Source organism: Haemaphysalis longicornis, unplaced genomic scaffold (genome assembly GCF_048455015.1).
Source record: "Haemaphysalis longicornis isolate Haplotype H1 unplaced genomic scaffold, Haemaphysalis longicornis Haplotype H1 scaffold_9, whole genome shotgun sequence".
In the NCBI taxonomy this organism is placed as follows: domain Eukaryota; kingdom Metazoa; phylum Arthropoda; class Arachnida; order Ixodida; family Ixodidae; genus Haemaphysalis; species Haemaphysalis longicornis.
Window position 1 is genome coordinate 146,002,576 of NW_027526460.1, and position 25,080 is coordinate 146,027,655.

The 25,080-nt window shown below is 46.6% G+C and overlaps 1 protein-coding gene across 1 annotated transcript; it reads left to right on the top strand.

Annotated features, from left to right (window-relative positions):
* Positions 1–500: 500 nt before the first annotated feature.
* On the top strand, positions 501–16,883 carry LOC144153476 (palmitoyltransferase ZDHHC20-B-like). The gene is made up of 5 exons (XM_077685117.1): positions 501–714; positions 2,200–2,413; positions 5,084–5,441; positions 8,367–8,532; positions 16,831–16,883. The coding sequence occupies exons 1-5, from the start codon at positions 501–503 to the stop codon at positions 16,881–16,883; spliced, it is 1,005 nt and encodes a 334-aa protein (XP_077541243.1).
* Positions 16,884–25,080: the final 8,197 nt, after the last annotated feature.

Sequence of the window (25,080 nt, forward strand, 5' to 3'; positions counted from 1 at the left end):
AAGGCAGAAAACAATAAACCTAAAGCTGGTTCAATGCCTGAAGACCGAATACTGCATTCGTCATATCCTACAGCCTCATTCTCCGAGTGATGGCATCTGGGAAGTCATCCAGTAGAATTTCCGTTCTGGTAATATCTTCTCATCAATTTTTACGCATCAGAAATCACCACCTCGAGGTACCATTTACATAGAGGGGATTTCCTTCTGAGCACCGGCACTCATTGAATTCGCGGCTTCATAGACGGGGTTCTGCCACAGGGATGCATGCATGCTTTGCATGAACTTCTTTGGAAATATTGATCGGTTTCTTAAAAAAAAAACAAGAAAAGGTGATTTACCTCATTTATCTCGGTTTTCGTTTTTGTCGTAATCAAGCCTGCTAAATGTCTTCCACTTGTCCTAAAATTACCAGCTAGCAACATCTTTTGACCACCCGCATCGGAATGGGTATGTGTCATTCGCAAAATATCATCATCATCATCATAATCTCCCCGTTCGAAATGCCCCGAGGCTTTTGGCGATGCGTGGCCCCCATGTTCGACTGGATTCCCGTAATCGCTGTGCTGGCGCTGCTGGGGTGGGCGTACTACTCCTACGTCTTCGTGGTGTGCGGCAGCCTGGTCAAGGTGTTAGCCCTCCGCGCACTGCTGGCCCTCGTCTTCAGCGTGCTGCTCCTGCTCGTGCTCTGGTCCTTCCTGCACACCACGTTCACAGGTAGCTGGCTGCATGTTTCCGCTTGCCTCACGGCGTCCGTCTGTAGCTGCATGGTCTGAAATCTACACGAATGCTCGTTTTAGTATGCCGAGTATAAAACGAGAAAATCATTGGCAGGCCATGGAGGTAGGCATAATTCGGCCGCAGCATTCTGCAGGGAAGTGTTATTGTATCTCATTTTGGTGTCACCGCGATGGGGTAAGTACAATGTGGCATAATTGCTCATTATTTTTGTAGAGACCTACATTTGTACCTTGAAAGACATGTTGAATGCACAGAAAATGCTGACATGATTTTCTTTCGTGCTCACACAGTTGCACGTCCACATGAAAAAATTGCATTCATAAAGTATTACATGTTTCCACGTCAACAAGAAGAAGTAGGCTTAAACAGAACTGCGTCATTTGGTTGTATTAGGACTCCAGGAAAGAACCAAAACCGGGCCATCCATACTAACGTGAAATTTGTGAAGAGCCGAACCATGCAGTGTATAAGTGTATTCTTGGCGCCTTGGCGTTTTTGCCCACGGATATGAAACCGGTCAAATACAAGAGTACAAAAAAAAACAAGAGCAGAGAGAGGACGGGGAAGACTGCGCTGACCAGCCAATTTCTGCTGGCTGGTCGAAAACATCGGTGGCACGCTTCTTAACCTGCGGTCATGCTGTACATAGACCCCTTGCCTACGAGGTTTTGGGATGGGTAGAAGCTGCCTTCAGGACATACCGCTCTTCATTCACATTAAACTTCACATGGTGCAAATGACAAGAACTAGTTGCAAAACGCCAGTTTATAACAATCACCATTATTTGTGATAGGTGCTTTTTCAAGCATCTTCAGGGAAGAATTGAATCAAGCAAAAAACTTAAAGCTGCGGTTTAAGCATCTAAATTTGTATTTTATTGCGTTCCCCGACGCTTTAGATATACTACAGAGAAAAAATTCTGGCATCGCATGAGATAGATTATACTCTCTTTTAGTCATGGTTCTTTTGGAGCTGTTTACAAAAATATTTAATACCGTGAAATTCACTGTAAATGCCGCATGTACTGCGACAAAGCAATATACATATGTATAGTCCTAGCTAGGAGCCTCAGTGTCATGCAAAAGTCTCCAGGCTGTATAAATTCGCCGTGGAAGCTTCGCCATGTAAATCGAGCGTAATGTGTTATGCCGCGCAGTTAGCGAACGCTTCCCATTGTAACCATAGCAAAACCATCAGGGAGGGCCAACCTTCTGCTTTAATTGTTCGTGACCTGGGAACTTCTGATCAAGATGAAAGGTTTGCTAAGTCAGCAAGCCGGCGGAAACATTACAAGTGTAAAATTTTCTCCTTTGTGCACTTTTTACCCATCTTTACTCTTTACTTAGGGATTTAGAACCCGCCGTGTTTTCGAAAGAATCACATTGGGTGCGCGATATTTTAGTTACAGTTTGGACCGCTCCTGCCAAACACTGTTGTTGCCGCGCGTTGCATGGTTCGCAGGCCCAGCCCCTATCCCGGCCTACTTCGGCGTCAGCAGCGCCGAGCGCCAGCGGCTGAACTCGCTGCAGGATCCCAACGAGCGGCGACTCTACCTGGACGAGCTGGGCGACAAGCGCGGTATTCTCACGCTGGGCCCGGACGAGTGCGTGCGCTACTGCGAACCGTGCAGGCGCATCAAGCCGGACAGATGCCACCATTGCACCCGATGCAAGAAGTACGTATACGGTTTCAACTGCTGCGTGCCTACTTCGTCCGCTTCATCGAGGGCACACGCGCTCTTAAAAATCTCAGAAATTAGATGAGCGTTGCTCTTATGTTCATGTATCTTTCACGTACAGGCCCCTTTCCGGAAACCAGCGAGAGTTTTATAAGCGCATACTCCATACTGAGACCAAATTACCGTTCTTTCCACCTCGGAAATACAGTGCAGCATTCAATGCAGCCCTGTAGACGCATGATTATTTAATATGTACTAGCTCCTCGTAGAAGGCTCCCATCGCTACTGGCGCGGCCTCTTCTGTTGTCTTCAGGTCCAGAAATGCCTGCTAGGTGCAAACATACATTCACTTGCTTAATGTTTTACCATTCTACCCGTATCTCCGATAAGATATGAAAGGTGCACTTTTTCTCTCCAGTCTCCGTCTGTAGTTTGATACACACATAGGTAAATCGGGCAAGCAGAATGTGTTTCTAAGCCACTTTCTGTGTTTCTAAGCGCCTGCCTGAGAGGAACAAATATAGATTCATTCTTACCCTGGAAGAAATTATGAAGTATAGGCTGTGACTGCCACATCACCGTTAATGTTCTTTGACAGCCCGCACTCTCGAACCATCTGTGCTCCCGCATCTACATTCACTGAATTTCTTTCTCTACTGCTGCGGTAATCATGCATTTGCAACATTTTTGTTCCACTAACAAGAGTTGTGCGACCTACACTCGTACAAGCATTTCAATTTTCATGTTGCTGCGGATAATGGTTCCAGCGTTCTGACATGATAGTCCAAGCAACGTAGCAATACTCGGCGGTCATCTAAAATTCTTTGATAGATTATTATTTTAGCATTTTTGTCAGAAATATTGAACAGGGCCTACGAATGTTTCCCTACTTAATCTTCGAAGTGTGCAGTTTTCTCATTGCAGCCGCCCCCCCCCCCCCCTCATCTAATGTTCACCTACTGCTAGTAGAGGTTAATTGTCGCCCAAAACGTTGTGACATTTTATCCTGCAACTAAAGAAATGGAAAGATCCTTAACGTTGTGCTCTTACACTCTAAACGTTTTTGAAAATGCTGACATGTTCCTTATGAACTTGGAAAAAGAGCTTCATCAAAAATCCACGAGGGCGATTTTTACACCATCGAATATCCAGAAATTGGTCAGTGAACCTTGTAATGTACAACTTCCAATTTTGCTTTGTATGTCTAGGTTAAGTCCAATACCTATAAATCAAACACTTGTAAAAGCACAAAATTAGCATGTAATAGACGTTCTTATATCCTAACATTTCATTGTCAATTGTGCATACGGAAAGATCGTCAACAGCAAGAGAACGGCTGAACGCGGGGCATAAGCAAAGCTGTGGAGTTGCTTGCAAATCAATGTCGCGCATGTATATTCACGGCGATAAATGCATGTCGTTCTTGCTTCCTGTTCTGTGTACAAAGAGTCACTTTGGGAGAGGGGTATGGGGGCACCACGTATTAAGGCAAAGAGCGTGTGGGTGTCGAGACGTGAGTGTCGACACCTATGTGGGTGTCGAGACGTTGTCTCGACACCCACATAGGATTAGTTGTGGATAGCCTGAGCTGCCCCAAGCGTTGTAATAGGTAAAGCAATTGCAAGTTTGGCTAGTTGAAGGAGATTCATGATGTTCAAAACCAGGCAAGATAGACCCGGACAAAAGAAGAAACGACGACGGCACAGCACTGAAATCGCAATTGCACTTTATGATAAAGGAAAATGAAACTTGAAGCAGTACAGTCACGTCAACAAACATAACGGCGAAACTATTCAATAAACTGCAAGTTCTACCCGCCGCGGTGGCTCAGTGGCTAAGGCGTTGTGCTGCTGAGCACGAGGTCGCGGGTTGGATTCCCGGCCGCGGCGGCCGCTTTTCTGATGGCGGCGAAAAGCAAAAACGCCCGTGTGCACGAGATTTCGGCGCACGTTTCCCCAGGTGGTCAAAATTAATCCGGAGCCATCCACTACGGCGCGCCTCATCGCCTGCGTTGCGTCGGAGCGTTAAACCCCACAATCAATCAATCAAACTGCAAGTTGTAATCCGCGAACCAGTGCACGCGTGTTGCTCTGGATTAAACAAAAGATTGTACTCAGCCTGCAGACAAGAAATCAAATTTCATTTTTTTAGTAATAATAGAGGGGGAGCACTCAGACGCCTACCTTCGTTTTTTTCTGACATGAAACGCTTCCGTTACGTTCTTGACGTGTTCGTCTTTATGTTTGGCAACGACTGCTCCATCTGTGAAGACAGCAAAACAACTTCAATCTATGCAGTGCTGTGCAGGGTGTGAATACTCATTTTCCTACAAATAGCGCTTGTGCTCCATTAATCGAGTGTGAAGTCATCGGCCCGTTTGACCAATGTAAATTTTACCGGACTTAAGGAATTAAATACACCACAGCAACGGTACAAGACACGAAAAACTTGCGGTATCAAACATGTGTCAAGTTTACTTGAGATGCGAATTCAGTTGTATGTGTGCGTGTGTGCGTGCGTGCGTGCGCGTCTTTGTTCGCATACCTACTTTTTGTTCGCTGTTACCAATTCTTTTTCGAAAGCAATGAGCCATGATATCAGTTCTCAGCGTTTTTCTCCACCTCTTTATAGCTAAGAAACAAAAAGCGCCCGTGAACCACTGTGCAGGTGCGTTCCAAAGATGGACCACCACTGCCCGTGGTTCAACAACTGCGTCTCCTTTTCCACCCATAAGTCGTTCCTGCTGACCCTGGCGTACGGATCCGTACTCGCTGCCTTCACGGCACTCACCGCCTTGATCCCCGCCGCGAGTGCCTGGCTCTCCCTGGGCCTGTCCTTCACTGCGCTCAACGTCAGCTGCGTGGTCGCCGGCGGAGCCTACCTGTCGATCGCAGTCGCCGCCTTCATGTGCGTCCAGCTCGGCTACCTGTACCGCAACGTCACCACCTTGGAGAACATGCGGCCGACTCTGTTCCGGGAGCAGACGGACTCATTCGACTTGGGCCGAAAGAAAAACGTTCTTCAGGTTTGTATCGCACGTTTGTTTCTTGTTCCTTTTTTACGGCCTGCGTACTCTGCCGCATTACCTTCAACAGAAATTTCAGCAAACTGGCTTATTTATATCTTTGCCAGGAATAGGCTGTTCCCCTCACTTCCTTTTCTTTTACCCTCTTAAATTAATTGCCGAAAAATAATAATAGGACGATTCAAAAAATACTTGCACGAAGCTTTAACGAGGTTAAATGTTATTCCACTAGAGGTGCACACATTTATCACGGGATATTTTATCTAAATACTTCGGCGTAACGGATCCCTCTAAACCGCAGCTACTGATTCAACTCGTGAATGTGCCAGAAATTGTGTCTGTGGAGCGAAAGGGACCGATTCGGAAGGCATGTCACTAAGGCACAGCGGTACTCTCACAATCTTCCAAACAATTTCAGTGCGCAGCACTTTGGTGGCCGCTACAGTGGCTTGACATCGGCGTCGGCGTCGTAACCGAGCGAACGAAGCCAGAAAGAAAACGGCGGAGAAGCATGGCGAAAGTGTGAGGGGGAGACAGGGAGACATGCTGGGCGGTGGTGATGCGCTGCGAGGTGACGCCATAGCAGCACGTGCCGTCGTGCGCTCGACGTTGATGTGCGTTCACTTCCTGAGACGCAGTCCGCGGTCCTTTCCTGAGACGCAGTTCTCGCCGCCGAAGCAGAGGTTTAGCATCGCTGCCGTCGAGAGAACCCACGAGTGAAAGCTGCCTCAGCGCACTGCAGCACCCAGGAGTGAGTTGTGAACAACGAGTGAGGCAACCGGGGGACGGGCTTCGCATCCTCCTTGTTGCGTGGCTCACTCGAACCACGGGACATTTGCGCGGGAGGTTCAAACACGATTTACAACATGCTCGGCGGTGGTGACGCGCTTCGAGAAAACGGCAGAGTAGCGCGTGCCGCCGTGGGTTTGCTGATCACGCTATCACTTCCTGGGGCGCAACAGCTATGCTCCGTGACCGAGAACACTGAAGTTCGTGCAGCGCACAAATTTCGTATTAGGGAGTATAGTGACCTTCAGCCATTTTATGCACCATCACAAATAATGCCTGCTGCACCACGATGGAACAATTCGTTCGAAGTTAATCTACTAAATCTGATGTACAAGTAGCAATTAGGTGATTAGCAAAGCACGTTACACCTAATCACGTAAGGCTAGCAAGGCGGTTGGCCAATGATCTTATTGACCGTAAGTTCAAGGGGACGAAAACTTCGCATAGACAACAGGGTTATAATGGTAGTGAAAGCACGCCTGCGTACCACTCGGCACGTGTCATTGTACGCACCCCGTCATTACCACGCATTAAATTAACGCTCCGCTTTCCACGCGACACCTGTACGAATTTAATTTATGTAGTATGTGCGGCAATGGATTTTGAACCGTCCACATCCACAGCAGCTGTACAACATGGGAAAAAAAACATCGGCATGTTCGTGCCACATTCCGACGCTAGTGCTTTCGCATTCACTGCGTCGTAAGGAGTGCTGATGTGTCCTAAAGTCGTGCACTGATTATTCCCCCTGCCTTCGCTAAAAACAAGAACAAGGACAAGGAGAGTAGCATCGAGCATTGTTTGAATGCAACCTTCAACGAAGGATTATAAAAGTGATTGCGTGGTTTATTTTTCTGTTTTAGGATATATTAAAAACGCAATGTACCGATTCACAGTCACAGCGGCAAGCTGCATCATCGCAACAGAACAATTGACAGCACAAGAAATAACGGTGCCACTCGCGCCTTGAAATGCGCAAAAGATGCACTGGTGCCAAGATAGCAGAAAGGTGTTAGGGCGGCCGGGCGTACCTTGAACAGCTGAGATATCGGTTACGCAGAAATCAGGGAGGTTAAGTTTCACAGCAAGGTTGCACCACAAAAGCCAAGTTTCTTTTGGTTGTGGCGGAATTCCATTTATTTCGGAATTAAGTCGAAGAGTGTATTCCAACTCAGTGGTCGTCACTGATTCAAGTTGACTTTGACACAGTTGACAAACTTGATAAAATCTGTTGACTTTGGGACCCTGGTCTGTATAATAATATGTATGTATTCCTTTCTATGAAACCAACTTTTACTTCCAAAAAAAGGAGTCTGTTTGGCCTATACTGTTAAAGACAATGACTGTACTCGTGCACTGCGTACGGCAATTTCAGCTTTGCTTGCACATATCGTAGCAAGTAAGGTGTCTTACTTTGTACTGCAGCCCTGAATCACAACAAATCTGCTGTGGTTGTTGCAAGTAGTCCACACTTGGCAAGAGGCTGTCGAGTTTTCTTTCTCTGCGAAGAACTGCTGGGCAAGAGTCGTGCCCAAGAAAAGTGCCGGGATTTAGACCCCAATGAGTGGCAAAGCACACAACAAAAAGTTTCCATCTTTGTATACCGAACACATTGCACATACTGCGTAGAGCTTATTGGACCTGCCTACATGGGCGTGTAGGCAACGGCATAGTTGCACAAAAGCAAAAACGCGCTGGTGGTGTAGCTATGTCAGCTACTAAAAAAAACCCACGCGCCCCTGACTGCCATGACTGCAAGGGCGCGTGGGAGCTGTTCCGTTTAAGTATGAGAAACCCGGCGCCTGGGCGCGCTGTGTAATTCTCCACGTCCCAATGGTAAAATGCGGTTTTCTTCTGGCTTCCAGCCAGCTGGTGGCTCGCTGTGCAGCCATGCATGGAAGCTTTGCGCTTTCAAGAAAGCCCGATGTGGCTGCATTGGACGAAACCGAACTTGACGAGGTAGACGCACTCCTGTAGTTTCGGGAAGTCTGCCCGAAATAAAAATAATACACAGCATAGAACAGGTGCTGTGGCTGCTTTCTTCCCTGATTCATTTTTTTCTGAATCGATCAGTCGTCTGTACACTATTCCTGTGGATTATCCTAACTACAACGTTTCTATCTAATGCTGCTTCAGGTTTTCGGAACCGACAGGCTGCTCTGGCCGTTTCCTGTGCACACGAGCCAAGGAGACGGCAGTCGGTATCCCACGAAACTCCACCCGAATCCCTACGATCTGCGCCTGCCGTTGGTCCAAAAGAATAAACCTGTTCCTCCCGCTTCCACCGAAGCCAAACCGACAGGCAAGGCTCCTCTATTAGTGTTAGTGAAAAAAGAGAGCAAAATGTTGGATTAACCATATTTACTAAACAAGCTTGTAAGAGACAGAGCGCGGGTTGCAGAAGTTTTGAGTAAAGTTTCATAACAAAGTCACGCTCCCAGCCTTAGAGGAGGACACGGTAGACGTACTGAATGACAACCCAAGATAATCATACATTCAACAGTAGCCGCGGGAAGGCTAGAACTTGGACAACTAACCTGTGAAATATCTCAGAACAAGTATAAGCTCATTGAAAAACGGAGAAGAATGAAACAAGAACAATGCAGTGCATCTAAGTCGCCGAGTTGCCTAGATTGATTAGCAGAAGCCACAAAATAATATTCGTGCCTGCAAATGGCAAGGATTGGCGGAACAATAACCAAATACAGAACATTAAGGAAAACAATGAAAAAAATTGTCTGATGGAAAATATAAAATATGTGATCTAAATGACAAAGCTGATTACGTAATTGGCAATACAGATGTGATTATGGAAGTGCCGGTAAGCTTACATGCGTATTTAAACTCTAGCAACTTTCAAAGAGAAAACAGTACTGAACACTCATCTTGAATTGTGAGGGAAGAGCTGAAACAGATAACGAGGTGGAGAAAGCCTTAAAAGGACTTAAAGCCTTAAAGTGAGGCAAAGTCGTAGGTGACGGCGGGAAGCAGACGACTTCCATATAAATGCAAGAGATGTACTAAACAATGTAAACATTGCTCTCAGAATGCTTCCGGACATTGGAGGAACTGGCGTGTAAACATTTCTACATAAATATAATTAACAAGATGGATTATGCAACTTGTCCGCCTACCAGCCTACTTTTTCTTGTATAGAAGCTGTTAAAAAGCATATTAGTCAAGGGCATATTGTCACGAAGGCAAAGATGACACAGTCGTCTTGAAGAAAAAAATTCCCCCGCATTTCCCCGAGGGGGAGAATGTGAAAGTGCGAATGCACGGTTGTCGGCCCGCTTGCGGCGCTTGCGCTCGGCCCCCGCAGCCCACCGCCTCGCCGCCTTCTCTTCCATCTCTTCCATCGGGTTTGTAGTATCACGTGTACACCACGCAGTTATCAAGCCGCTATAACGCCGCTGAGTCGCTAACGCACGCCGCTGACGGCGTAGTTTGAATGCGTTAAAGATATAAGGCGCGTTACTAACACTGATATCACCGCCGCGTCCGTGGCTTGGTCGGTAGAGCGTCGCGCTGCGGCCGCAAAGTCCTCGGATCGAAACCTGGCGCCGGATGCTGTTTCTTTTTTAAATATAGAGGAGCACTGCGGACGCCGACGCCGCCGCCGCCGCCGGCGGTGGATGGTTTGGGGTCGCTTATTCGCACTTAAAACAAGTTTATTGGAGCGAACTTGTGCTCCCCCAATAACTCAAAAAGTACACAGGCGGCGAAGCAGCAGTCAACGAAGTGACGTGCGTAAGCGAGCGTCGGCAATACGAATGCCGCGGCGTCTGCTCTGCAGGCTCTTATCTTTCGGCGCGAGTGTTTCTGGAAACGTTGATTTACTTCCAGAACATTGTAGCTCAAAGAAGATTATTCTAGGCAAGTGACGTTAGAGCGAAACGCTCTCCTATCAGAATGAGATAACCAGTGCGGCATAAAAATAAAGAATGGAACCCGCGCTTCGCTTCAGACACAGATCACACAGCCGGGCGCGGCCGGGCAGTAAAAACAAACATAAACAAACCCAATGCATATGGTCCGCGGCAATATGTAATGCCCTAGTCTGCGAATAACCTAGGGAACTGCCTGCATCTAGGAAAGGCTACACAACAATAGGTCGCACTCACGCGTTCAACCTGCTAAAGTAGAAATCTTCAGAATGTGCTCAACCGCCTTACAAGGCGCTTATAAATTACAGAATAACCTTTCATTCAGCAGACGCCGCATGGATGCAAGCATTCGGAGCCCCTAACATTGCTGTTTATTCATTTTTCCAAACGCAGATGAGTATCAGAGGCTTCCGGTCTTGGTTCCGGTTGGCGTACCATCCACGGCTGAAGCGGCCATGAACCTCGCAGGCCCTGTCATCGTGACCAAAACGCTACCATCCGACGCAGCGTTTGCTGATTATCATAGACAAAAATAATTGCTGTTGACGAGGTTCCCAGCGAAGGGTTACAAGACCACCGTGGGACCTAATCACCGCTTCCAAAAAAAAACTCCATTGTATATCATGCGTAGAACGGAGGTTATACATCGTCATCCTTAATCAGATACATCTCCATAATTTTGACGCATGGCCACAGTTTCGTGGTTTTCATTGCTCCTTTGCTTATTATGTGTCGTTTTCGCGAATCGCTAAGACGACAGCCCAGCCAGTTGATTCGGAAGCTGATTATTTGCAGTTCTCGGTGGAGGTCACTCTCTCTTGGCAAGGCTGGAGTCAATGCAGTTGGTAGCTCAGAGTTTACGATATTGGCGGAATTTGATTTATATTCATTACAATATTGCATCTACGAACCACTCTCGCATTTTAAAACACATGAGTACCGCGTGGCGCATGGGAGCACAAAAAATTTTGCAACACTGCTCATGATGACTGAAAAGCACATTAGTAGCTATGCAAAGGCGCTAATAGATACCTAAAAGCTGCGTACATGAATTTTCAACCGGCTCTGCGTGCATTAATTCAACCGGTACATTAATTTTTAACTGCTTCTTCATAGTTTGGGGTTCTCAAGTTTTGTCCTTTGTGGATCCTTGGATCGATAGCAGCCATCATGCTGCCCGGCGACGTCAAAGCTGCGGCTCTCTGGCAATTAGGACTTGTACCTTCCAAACATTTGTCTTTCGCTTCTCCCCAGGCTGTAGCAAACCATTGTTTGGTGGGGAAAACTGCGGCTGAACACACCGAAAAGTAGCTTTAACAAAATTTCTAAAGTCTAGGAATGCGTAACCTTGACGCGGACATTATTGGTCACCGAAAGGTGAAAAGTACATTGTTCCAGCGATCTCGGTCCTTCACCGACTATACTTAGAAAACGCACTTTACGGTATAGTTGCGCTGTGCTCAAACTTGCAAGGTAAACTGGTAAAGTGAACAGGCTTTCCGTGGTCTCCGGCTGTGTCATGTTCTCCCTTTTTAAAGGAGCCATGAAGAGAAAATCCAACTTCGTTTAATTTGAAAGAACTAGCATTCAGTATCTTACTCAGCTCCATTAGAGCCACAAAAGATGTTTTTTAACGAAAAAAAGCAAGAAGTATTTAAAAACTTTTAAACTTTGCGCCACAGTGACGTGTTACGAGCAAGAATGACGTCATACGGGCCAACAATAAAATATAATTTTCAGTGCGTTAACTGCACGTTAGCATTCAAGTAATGCGGTCAAATGGAACTAGAGGCCCTATTACAGACGTCCAGTCATGTGTCGAGCCAACAGGTCAGTTAGGCTGCCGCCAATCGCACAAACAAGGTTCCGTGACGTCATAGAAAAGTTGCGGGAAATTGATTGATTGATTGATTGATTGATTGATTGATTGATTGATTGATTGATTGATTGATTGATTGATTGATTGATTGATTGATTGATTGATTGATTGATTGATTGATTGTAGGGTTTAACGCGCCGACGCAGCGCAGGCGATGAGGCGCGCCGTAGTGGAGGGCTCCGGATTAATTTTGACCACCTGGGGATCTGTAACGTGCGCCGAAATCTTGTACACGCGGGCGTTTTTGCTTTTCGCCTCCATCAGAAAAGCGGCCACTAAAAGTTGCGGGAAATTGGCTAGGGGTTCGCGACTGCTTCACACGTTTTCTTTAATATCTCCGTTATTTGTTCGAAGATTCCGATGATATTGGTATCATTGTTATCGGGACTAAGCAGTCTTTCTAATAAACACAACTTGTATTTTGTCTTCATGGCTCCTTTAAGACTATATAGTCTTTCTTTGGCAACTTAAACGCAAGTATTTTGGTCCGTACGTCCGTCTGCCCATCTGTCCGTCCGTCCGTCCGTCCGTCCGTCCGTCCGTCTGTCCGTCCGTCTGTCTGTCTGTCTGTCTGTCTGTCTGTCTGTCTGTCTGTATGTATGTCTGCCTGTCTGTCTGTCTGTCTGTCTGTCTGTCCGTCTGTATGTCTGTCTGTCTGTCTGTCTGTCTGTCTGTCTGTCCGTCCCTCGATTCAGCCTCCCGGCCAAAAGTAAAAGAATTCTTGAGCGAGACGTTTATATAGGCAAAACATTAACAAACAACTGAATCTAATGACAATGTTCATACCTGACAAGATTGTTGAGCAAAAAGCAAGCATTAGGCATTCAAGCTATTGTTTTCTCGTCTGGGGCAACCCCACCGTAGCCAATGTTTTAAATGTGTTAACTTTGGAGGCGCGCACCAATGTGAAACGCTTCGCGCGATTCGCATGATTCTCCTATTAGGCACGTGTATTTGCGATACAATATTGCATTAGTCAACAGATCATTTGACTACAGGTTTGCTTGCTTCGTTAAAAGATAAACCGCAAGAAATTACCATATTTTCTCTTCAGTTGTCCCGCTAACCCATCGCCAATGTTAGAAAACCTAACGTTTTTGTGTTACCGAAGATCCGCACTAACTGTTGCTTTTTAATGCTGCATTATACTGTACCAAAATTTTCAACACTACACTCCATGATCAACTAAGTACTCTGTCTTTATCCGCCATCCGCAAGATTTTTGTTCCATAGTCTACGCGCCCCATGATGCGCGGTAAGTTAATGTTCAGCTGTGCTGCGCAAGTGCGCGCTTATCTGCACGTACGCGCACGAATAACACCAGAGAAACACTAGTATGCACTTCCGACTGCTTTCACGTCAAGTAGACGTGCTTTATTTTTCGCTGATGGCCTGAAACAACAATAAGACAGTACACATCCATTATAATAGAATGTTTCCGGCATTGCAGGAGAACCTTGTCGGTCATGCTGCTTCCTGCTGGCTGTCCACACGCCGAACAGTTAACACGGCGCGAGTAGGAGGCCTCAACTCAAGCAGGATGGTCGCCGGACAGTCAGTTTATCAAAGTCCTACAGGACACGGCGGAATACATTGTGCCCACACGCGAAGAAACAGTTCACTCTCAACTTACATCGGTAAATATTGGGGTGCTTGTGATACCGTAGGTCATGATAGCATCGCCAAAAGAGGCGAAATGTACAATTATTGCGTTCGAAGTCTTGTGGATCCCTAAGCCGTAATATGTACTAAAGTAGCCAAGCAGTGGTTTATCACTCCGTGAACATACAGTGTCTGCCTTTGCCTAGTCTAGTGTCAGTGGATAGAGTCGTAGGCCCTTTTTAGACTTGTAGCCACGCCCCTTTTACGAGACTGGTGAAAAATACAGATTAGGATCGTCCAACTGGCCAAAGATGCCGCTCGCGCCCAAGGGCTGCGGGTCGCTATCTGAGGGGGAGGAATCCAGGAAGACTCCCACTTCCCCTTCCTCCTTTCAACTAGTTTTGGCCAAAACAAAGTTGGCGAAACCTAGTTGGCGAAAACATCATCATCACGCGCGGGGTTGTAAGGGGTCAATTAACGCAACCGGTGCCGGTCGGGCAACTGCCTTCCGTCCAGCGCGTCCGCGTGCATCGGCGCTCCGGAACAAAGCTGAAAAGCTTGCTTGACAACACTTCGGCGGGCTCATTTCCAATAATTCTGAAATTAAAAATAGCAGAACTTCCAGAGAGACATGGCCGTACTACTCATACGGCCAATCACCCTCAATCAGTACGTGCCATTTTGCTTTATTGCTGAAGTAAATACTGTAGCCTCTAGTGATGGCTGTATTGGATTGGAAGCGTTTTTTTATTATTATTACGTGATTGAGCGAGACCATGGGCGCTGGGCGGACATCCCAGTCCGGTATAGTCCACTCTGTGCTGCGGCGGCCCGGGCGCGTTACCAGAAACTCCTCACCAGCCAGCTGCTGTCCCATTGCTAAAAAGCATGGCAGGGGGGTGGGGGGATAGGGGATAGGCAGGGAATATCCAAACCAAATGAGTTGTATTTGGGGTGCGGGGGCTATGTGGTAGGGGAAATACAATGTGGTTGTAGTAAGCATCGGTGTGGCGTCGTCACCAAGTGTGTGCGTCCGCTACACCAAGTGATCGATGCGGAGAGAGATAAATAGATTGCAGCTTTTATTAGGAGCATTGATCACAATATCATTTAGAAGTGGTTACCTATTCAAGGGAATCAATGTGCCGTCTTGATCGCGGCTGCCGTGTCGACAAGGATGAGCTGGTTCGGGAGGAGGGGCTATACAGCAGTGTCTCCCACTGCAGGGTGGGGGGAAGGGAATAGTAGAGGTGGCAATCCTGGGGTAACTTTACATTCAGAATCAGAATCAGAATCAGAAATGTTTTTTTTTATTTTCCTCAGTGGAAAAACGGACCTCAGATTCTCCCATAATGTGCCTGAGTGTCCCTAACTGCTGGCAGAATTTGCATCCGGTTGAATATTTTGGAGGCAGTAGAACCCTGGGGGAAGCTCCTGCTTCAACATCCGCCTCTGGGTGTGGTGGTTCAACGCGTTTAAAGTAGCTTTGTGACGCGGGGTGCTGAACAGGAGGGCAGCTTGATAGTTGGAGTTCGCCTCCTTCAGGAAATGCACGGGTGGGCAAGGTCTCGAGCAGTGCCATAGCCTGGGGCACATACGATGTGGGTCTGTGGCAGTTCTAGTAGTTTCTAGATCATGGTAGCTGCAAGGCCGGAGATGTTCCCCGCTGAAAACCGTCGCCAGGCTGTCTATGAGTTAATGATCACAGTTACGTTGGAGGTCGGCGCGTGCACCACCGCTAAGACGATTGCCTCTTCTTCAGCTGCCGTTGTAAAGCTGGGGTGAAGTGTTGCTGTTGCCAGGAAGGGGCCATTCGACAAAGCTACCGCAACCACGTGTGTTTGTCGGGAGAGGTAGCTCGCGACGTCCGTAAAACATGGCATTCTTAGGGTCAGTGTCATATGTCACCGTGAGAAGCAAGCTTGCGCGGTTTGTCCGCAACCAACGTTATATTTTGGCTGCATGCACATGGGATCTGGTATTATAAGCACCCGTGTGGAAGCTTGTTCGGCCCCCTGTCATGTGCCGCAGGATGTCGACTGTTGCTGAGTGCTCAGAGGCACAGAGTGCAAAGGACAGACATATCGCCCTGCAACTGTCAGTCAAATCGTTGATGCTGACTGTTCAACCAGTGTGTTATGTGAAACCAGGTGGAGATGGCGATGAGTGGATGTAAAGACTAGTAGCTCAATGGCTGCTCTGTTGTTGGTATCTTTGGTTAGAGCCGCATATATGGTGTCCCAAGTAATAATACTTCTGATCAGCACGGCCTGAAGAATTTTGCTTGCCTTTCTTTTTGTGAGTACATGCCACGGGAGAAGACGCGTTGAATATGATAAGTGAGCTGGGCCAGTCTGTTGAGGTGTGAAAGGCAATGTGGCTCCACTCCGGTGGTGTGTTGCCAAGATTCGCAGCATCTGCACTGCGGAAAAACTTCCCCCTTTACGTTGACCATTGAAGATCTAGAGTCGGTAGAACCGGTCGTCTTCGTGTCCTCCAGCTCATGACGAGTAGGGCAGATTTCGATGGTGCGCACGTTAAGCCGCACGTTTGCAGGGTATGCCCCTGCTGTGTCTATTTCTTGTTGTAGCTGATCTTACTGGTGGCTTGAGGAACCTTTGGTAATCCAGTGTTAGATCGTCCGCGTACGGTGCGTGGGGTACAACCTCATAATTGAGTTTAGCTGGGAGGCCCGATAGGGAAATGTTGGAGACCATAGGTGATAGAGAGAGACACTTCACTGTGAAACACCAGGCTCAGGTTGGGGGCGTGTCCTCAGCCCAGATGGCCGAAGCGACCTGTAGCGCCTGTTGAGTAAGGGTCCGTTGGTCCACGAGGCAAGAGCAACCCAAAGCTTGCTCCCAGTAGGGAAGGAGGGTAGTAAGGGTCCGCGGGATACCCACATAAGGAGCGGTAAAGCATGTCGAGTTCGTGGCATCACGGGCACTCTTCGAAGATGACGAGGTGTGGGTGGGAGAGCTGTAGTTGCGTGCGATGCGGGAAGCGAGTGGGTTTATAGAGTACGCCACATCCGTGAATTCCTCTACTGGAAGTTCGGCGTTGGGCGGGGTGGTGTCCTGTGGGTGAGGTGGTAGTGTTGCTTGATGTCTCGGTATGTGGTAAGTGGGTACCCAGCGACTTCGAGGGCTCCGTGCGTTAAACAAAGAGAAGTGCTCCCCGGAGGTATTAACACTCAGGCCTGCCGATTAGCTCATCGTTTATTCCTACGCAGGTGCAAGCAGGGGACCTTCGCAGCATCACCGGCTGGTCGGGAGGACTTCTTAGGAGAATTTTTTAGCACCGCGGCGAAGATGCTGTCATCCGCATAGTTTTTTTTAATTGCGATAGATTGCCCTACGGTATAACAGGGAGGTTTAAAGGTACAACATTGCACCAGTTGCACGCAGAACCCCATTTCCAACGCTTAAGATCTGGGGGTCTCCCAAGATGGAGCTCTGTGCCTCGAATGTGTTGAATTCGGGCGTTTCTGAGACCTGAACAAGTCCACAGCAGGTGTTTAACGTCAGCTATCGGCGTTGGAGTCACGCATTAGAGGCTGGTGTCCGCAAACGGGGCGTGATATCGGGCAGGCCAAGCGTGAGTAACTGCTGGGGATAACGCCACCCCAACTCGAAGCCTCCACAGCAAGACCTCCTCCCAGCGAGCGAGACCACTGGGGAGGTCAATTCCACGCGGTGAAAGTAAAGCACGCGTGGCGCGGTGGAGGTTCTCTTTTGCAGCGTGAGCTACACTGGCCGAGGTTGAGCACTTTCGCGTGGCTCCAGGAGAGCCGTGCTGCGCATGCGCGAAAAGCACTACCGTCTCACGGCGCACAGCTGGCACGCCGTAGCCGCCGCCGCCGCCACCACGATTGGATTTGATTGAATTGGATTGGATTGGATTAACTTAGATTGGATTTGAAATCGTTTTAGCAGCAGTAAGCATGATAATAAGCTAATCCTAGACAACCAGAAAACATAAGCTGAACCTTAGCCCACGTTACGTTTTTCCTGGCATAGCCGAGCTAAGCCACTGCTAATATTTTTTTCCACCAACAGTTCTTCTACGGTAAATACTGAAAGAAGTGGTGATGGCCGTTCGGTGGCAGCACCTGCATCGCCTGCTGTGAATCTGATAGGGCGATACTCGGTTTGGGCGTCCTGGTTATGGCTAGAGCCAGGGCTGTTCCTTCCGCAGTGGTGGGGCTTGCCGTGCAGATTGAGGCGGTGATTATTCCTGGAATTTTTGCGCGGAGACGATCGATGCCTGCAATCGCAAAGGCCGCTTTGTTGGGGTACCGTGCCTCATACACCTATACGCTGTGTTCGTCTGTAGTACGTCGAGTGGTACTGCACGCGTGCAAAGGTAGCCGTTTGACTTGATTAGGGCTAGGATGTTTCTCGGTATCGGTTGGTTGTATTTGGACCTGTTGCAGTATGGACCTACCCGTCCTCGTCTGCGCCAGCCTGTGTATGTAAACCACCAGCCTTGGGAAGTGACTGGAGGGCTGAGCTTGTCAGGTGCATGGAAACCTAAGTGATGGCCGGTGATGAATCAACTCACGCACGTTGCTGGAAGCGCCGGCTTCAAAGTTGAGGGTTTTTAACCTGCTGAGGATGGCTGCGTCTGGGATAATATCAAATGCACCCCGCACGTCAAGTGCTAAAACGGAGGTGGGGTGAGCCTTACTCAAATTGTTGATAAGAAGCTTTTTGAGCGGCAAATAAACATCCTGCGTTGACAAATGAGGCCTAAAACCAAACATGGTGTGTACCAGCATATCATCTACGTATCGGGTGAGTCAGTGCGTAACGACGTTGTCGAACAACTTACCAACGCACATTATTATAGAGATGGGGCGCAGGTTTATTTCCAACAAGAGGGTGCTGCACCTAGCGGGCGAAGGGTTAATGAGGAAGACGAAGTTTTGATTACACTTTTTCTGTAGTCACGGTGAAGATAGACTTGAGGTCTCTTGAAGAACGGTGGTTCCGGATCTAGATTTTGGCCATTCTGTTTGTGAGAAAACCATTACGTATTCGCAGACTCAATCATGCCCTGCACCCGATGTCATGCGGGTTTGAATTGAATTGAATTGTTTATTTCGGCAACAAAAGGAGGTTGCCCTGGGTTACCCTGGGGCAAATGGCTTAGAAATTGTAATTGAAACCTTATACAATTCTATGTACAACTATAGAACAACATCAGGCTAACCGTACACAGTTTCTATGCATTTCTGAAGTCTGTACAGTATTCACGATCCAAATTCGTAAGCATAAAAATGCGTAATAAAATAACTCTTGTTACATACCGAAGAATAGTTTTTTAGTGATTACAACACAAAAGCATTATTACATAAAACACACGCCCACAATAACAGAGCTACAAAAGAGGAGACGGAAGAACATGACATTATTGCTCGAGTAGAAGCCGTTTAACTTTTTTCCGGAAGGCTAGCAGAGAAGAGCAGCTTTGCATCACATCAAGTAGAGAAGGATACATATATAAAAGATTTGGTATCTGCCATTGAAACAGTTGCATGCCGTACCCTGTCCTAGACTGAATTTTTTTAAATGAAGTGTGCCTGAGAATATAATGCGGATCAGTATTAGTGTATAATGATAAAAAATATTTCTGGGTCTGATTTCAAGTTCAGGAAGCCTATTTCGGCTAGGCGTTCATTATATATGTCATTAATAGTCAATATGTAGCTACATTTAAAATACGAAGAGATATGTTGTTGACCTGATAAGTTGTGAATGAATCGTAAACCACGTTTTTGGTTTGATATTGACGTAGCGCCCCAAAACTAGTAAATGATGTTGTAGCCTTGAGTGGACAGCGCAGTGGTAAAGTTGTCGTTTTATGTTAGGGTAAGTCTCGTGCCCCGCGCGGGGTACGAGATCTAGCCCCCTCGCGGTGGCTCCTGCCCCGCAGAAGTGACGTCAAACTAAACTAGTCACGTGACTTCCTGTGACGTCACAATTTTTTTTTTGCACATTTGAAGGCATTGACGGCGTGTGTTGCTCCATGTGGGATTCTGGCCTTGGCTCTAACCGCAAGCCTGCGCAACGTTACGTCCTTATCGCCTTGCACAGCGGCTGCCTCACGGCGCTTTTTTCTTGTTGGGAGAATTGTTTGCAATTATTTATTGAGCATTTTTTGTGAACTTGCTGCTGCTAGTCTTGGTAAGCCTAACGCATCCTAATTTGGCAAGCTGCTTCGCCCCGCTTTTTTCCGTGCTCCTTTTGTTGCCGTTAAATATGTTGCTAGCGTCATATTGTCTTGCAGTTCGCGTGCCATCGGCTTTATGCTCCTGCATTCGTTGTCTACTTGTTCCGATCGCTACTTGCATTCCAAGCCTTGTTTTTTGATTCTGGCGTAAAACGTGCGGATCAGTGTTCCAGCGCTTTGCGCCGTGGCTAACGAGGTAGCCGAATTTGATGACGTGATAACGCGAGCGACGCAGTGCCAGCGGCGTCAGTGTGTGCACGAATCAAGTATCGTCAGGTAGCGCAGGGCATCGTCGAACGCAATCCGTCGTCGCATGTAGCCTGTTCTGCAATTTTTCTCGCGGGGCACTACAAGAAACCTTACTACCCCGCGGAAACGATCCATGCACGCTGCATGCAGGGAGCGCAGCTCCACTTTCGTGGGTGGCCTGGTGAATGGGAGAGCCCAGGAGCCTCCCGTCCATGAGCAGCATGGTGCTCAGCTATCGCTGAAACCAGCCGCTCACTGGCTGGCTTCCTGTGCAAGGAGGCGCAAGCTCCAAATGTGCAAGTTCGGGAGAAGTCAAGCCTTGATAAGATCGCCGTTTGTGCCAAGCTTGACACTTGTGTTAAATAGTGCTTTCAAGTTTGGTGTGCTCAAGGTAAACAAGTGACTCTTGTTGTTCATCTATGTTTTTCGAATTTGTTGCTTCGAATAATACTATTGTGCTTTACTGATAGGCAAGACCTCAAATGAGCTGCGAATGTTAAGCAATCTCTAGGCAGCCATTATTGAATGCACAGGAAACAACGTTTTGTCTACCTTGAAATTTTCTACATAGGGTTCGTGGAACTGCCAGCTAGCAAGTTTAATAAAAGGTTGTTATCTGCTCAATTATAGTAAATAGGTAGCAAGGGATAGATAGGATAGCCCTCCCTCCTCACCAGCTAATCGTCTGGCAGCGTCTCATAACTTCCTTCACAATTACCGCATGGATTTTATTTCCCTAACCTTTGCCCCACTGCCTTCTGGCTTCAACCCGGTTAGTCAACAAAACTTCATCCTGCATCTGTTTTGATTATGTATTTTGGTACGCTAGTTTTTTGTTTACTCGTGTTTGGCTTGGAAGTCAACACAACCAACAACAATACTTTCATGCCCACTCAGTTGGATGGCCAGTAATGGTGAGAGCTTCTCTCGAAGGCTTACAGTGGATTCACGAATTCTGATTGACTGTGACATTGATGTACCCATCCAGAGCACCCTGTGGAATTCAACTTGAGGTTAATACTTGTGTTCACAGCTGGTAATTGTCTGCTCTGTGAGGGGGGTGAACAGTAAAAGTTTCTAATTGTAAGGAGATATTTCATGTTCTTTTGCTTTTTAACTCTGTGCTGTGTAAAAAACTGTTGCGGCTAATTGATTAAGTGACTATGCTTAGTCGTAAGGGCCATAATACAGTGTCCCATATTTTGTTTGCAACGATGCATACCCAGCAGAGCTCAACTGCTAGAAAGCACAATCTCTGGTGGTGGTAATTAGCTTGAAAAAAAAAAGGGCAATGAAACTATTTTTTAAGCTAACAAGCCTGAAAAACAGTTTATGGAGCACATCTACAAGGGAATGGTTCTTGTACAGCTTGACATTACCCTCTCCTGATAGTACTTAATACCTTGTGCAGGAACTGGAACCAAGGACACCTAGTTTGTGAATATTGCAGTACAGCTGAAAGCTGTTTGTATCGTGGAAGGCTTCAACAATAAAATGACTCTAATGAACGTACTTCTGCTTTGGTGTCAATGGGCAGCATGTGAGCATTGATCCGTGCTTTGCTGTTGACATTTTTGCTACACAAAAACAGGCTTGATCAGGCACTGTAGCAAGTCTTCATGAAAAAACACGGGAAAGAAACTGGACAAAAAAGCTGCGAACACATGGACACTGTTCATCACAGCACCTACCTTTCCTTGTACTTCAGTACTGTTATTGTCGCTGTATTTTTCCCCAAAATATAAATCAACTCTCCAAGATTCACACCTTCAGACAGAAAGCAAACATGGTGTTTGTCAATGACAAGTGATTCTACCAAACTTCCGTGGCTGTGAAAAAAGTCAGTGAGTAGCTCTACTTTCTCTGCACAGTCTGTGGTGTGAAGTTCCTTTTCCTAACAAAACACAAGGGTTTCTTGGCACAATACACAGAAAAAATGCCAAATAAGCAAGTGATGCCTTCTAGCACTACACTACAGTCCTGCAGGAAAGCCAAACAACCAAGTGCTCTTTTTGCTTGAGTGCAAAGCTCTGCAGAGAAGCCAAGAAATATTCCTTTTTTGTTGACACCAAAGCAATGCTGGAAAGCCAAAACGTGTTGCTTCTGTCACTGCTGATTTGCTGTAAGACGGGCTTGTGAATGTATTGCAGTAAGGCATTTGTTGTGTACATGTCCTTCATACCTAGATAAATATGACAGGCTGGCTGTGTAACAAAAACGTCAAGTGAGGTAACAACCAAATGTTTTATGTAAAATGTTAGAATACTGTTTGTTATAAATAGCAATTAATGGTTTTGACAGTAGTTAAGTGGCCTGTTGGCAATCATAGGCTAAAACTAAACAAAAGCAATGTTTCATACAGCTGCAATCGTGTCAAATAGCAAAAGAATGGTTTGGGCCCTACATTCAGCAGGCATGTTCCAGCTGGGAATGTGTTGGTAGAGCACAACAATAATAAAGGCATGGGGAAAAAGGTTGAGCTTAGTTGAGTTACCCCCAAAGTATTGGTAGACAGTTAGAATGCTTACAAAAATTTATAAATATTTTGGACACACTGAAACAATAGGGGAAACTTCACTTGCCCTGGTTTTAAGTTTATTAGTACTGAGCTTAATGCACCCCACACAACACCATTGAAGAATGTTACACCTGCATGAACACAGCAGCATTTAAGGTATAACAGTTTTATTTGAGCAGAGGTAAATAAGAGAATATTTCATAATCAATCCATTTATACGTAAATTAGAAAAAGTAGGGTTTTTGAAGTGAAGCTCGGAAGCATGCTAAATGAAAGGGACGAATGGCGAGTTGTTACTAATCACAAATTTCAACTCAACCACCTTGCCAGAAACAAACCCCTTCTATGGAGGGAGTGTGTGTAATCGCAAGATTTTTTAAAGAAAAGTTTGTGAATGCACTGTACACGTAGGCCAGAAGGTATTTCGACACCCCAGCCGAGGACTCGGAGTCATCAGCGCTCTTTTCTGCTGTTTTGATGATCAAGGGCTGTTTGTTCAGGAACCACCCCCTTTTCTCCCTTTGGCCACCATCTTTCTCAGTCACTGCATTCATGTGCTTGCTGTGGGAGCTAGCAAACATGAGGACCACCTATAGGCAGGATTACCTCAGGCTCGCACAATTGTTGGAGAGGCTAAACAATGTTTTCAAGATCCCCAACTGTGAGCTTGCACTTTTTTTTTGCGAAAAAAAAACGAAGACATCTAGATAGGCCTTTGAGAGCTGTCTGAAACCACAAAAGTGAGTATTTTGTAACCAAACTGGCCAGCTAACCTCACTAGTCGACCCACACGTTGAATGCCACGCATAAAGATCAAGAGACTCACTGCATTGGCTTATAAGTTATGGCATGGCATTGTGTGGGTGGGCTTCTGGTTTCCACCTATGAAGCCTGTTGGTTGTGTTAGTGTCCAGTCCTGCTGTCAAACTTCTTTTGAGACTTGCACTGCCCTGGAGTGTACCACCATGGATTCCTTGGAATTTATGTTTGCCATGAAAAATCCTAGTAAATCGTTACAAGCCCCTGAAGCTGGCTGGCAAGTGGGCATTTGTTTAGCGACCACTGTTTAGGGGCACAGTAGGCAGGCTGTTACAGAGGCTACGAAGAAAAAATACAAGGTTCGTTCATTAAAAAGACTTCTTTGCCCAAAAAACAAATGACATCAATTTTATTGTAAACTTCAAACAAATAAGATAGTACAGAAAATGTGTAGAGCAGTGGAAGTTCCATACACACTTTCCAGCTATTTCTCTATGACATCACAGAATCTTGTTTGTGCAATTGACAGCCACCAACCTAACCCACCGCAAAAAAAGCATAACTGGGCAATTTCAGTGGGGCCTCCATTCCGTTTGATCGTATCACTTGAGTGCTAACGTACATTTAACACAGAGATAACTGCATTTACAGTGCACGTCCATATGACGTCACTCGTGCCCATATTACATCAATGCAGTTTAAAATTGGGATGTTTTTCACCGTTTCTTTTGGTTAAACTCGCACCATTACAGCCTTGACCTTTGCCTATCAATTACATTTGCAGCGTGCTTGCTGCTCATACCCATGGACACAAACCATCCGCTGAGGCTTTCACGTTCCAGGCACATTTTCAGATTCTCTTTGACGTTGACTATTGAGCCTGCGTAGAACCCATGGGTTTTCATATGCTGGAGACATGATGGTCGGCCAAGTGTATACCCTTCCTGTTACCGTCTGTACAGCTTCTTCTCTGACCCCATCGGCTGGGTGTCCTGAATTAAGTCCCTTTGCATGAGGGGAATCGGTAAAATCTGGCCAACATAGCCACATATACAGAGACGTGAAGGTTACGCCAATGCAGCAGCTATGGCATGAAGCGCCTGGCTAGTGTACCTTTTGGAGGACCCAGTTCCTAATTTGTCGTAGCATCATGTGTGTGCCAATGTGAGGAGCTGAATGCATGATGGAAACTACCCAGCCACAATTTGGGCCACGGGATACGAGACTGCCAATGTTCTCACTCTTTCACATCCTTTGTATCGAAGATGTATTTCTGCCACATTTTACTGTAGTGAAATGGCTCACCACTACAGCTGCAATAATTTCTTCTGAAAAATCTTTTCAAGCGCTGAATACCATGCATTTATGATGCAAGCTCATGATCACCAGACTTTTCCGCGCACAAAACGTATTTCGGGTAAACAATTTTAAGCCACAATTCAATCCACTCGAAAATATATACAAAAAACGCGACAAAACTGCCGATTTTCGGGTCTTTTTTGCTAATCTCCTTAAAGGGGAAACTACTGTGCTGGGTTGTACGCGGTATATGTGTGGAAACACCAATGATTACCTTTTCTAGCTATCCGCGGTTTGCACTTGTAATGCGCACATGCGACCAGTGAAATATCAGTGGCCGCGTCTAGCCTACGTCCCGCGCTGCTGTCATTTGAAAACACACCGCGATTTTAGGCCACCCATTTAAGCATTCTGAACTTGCCG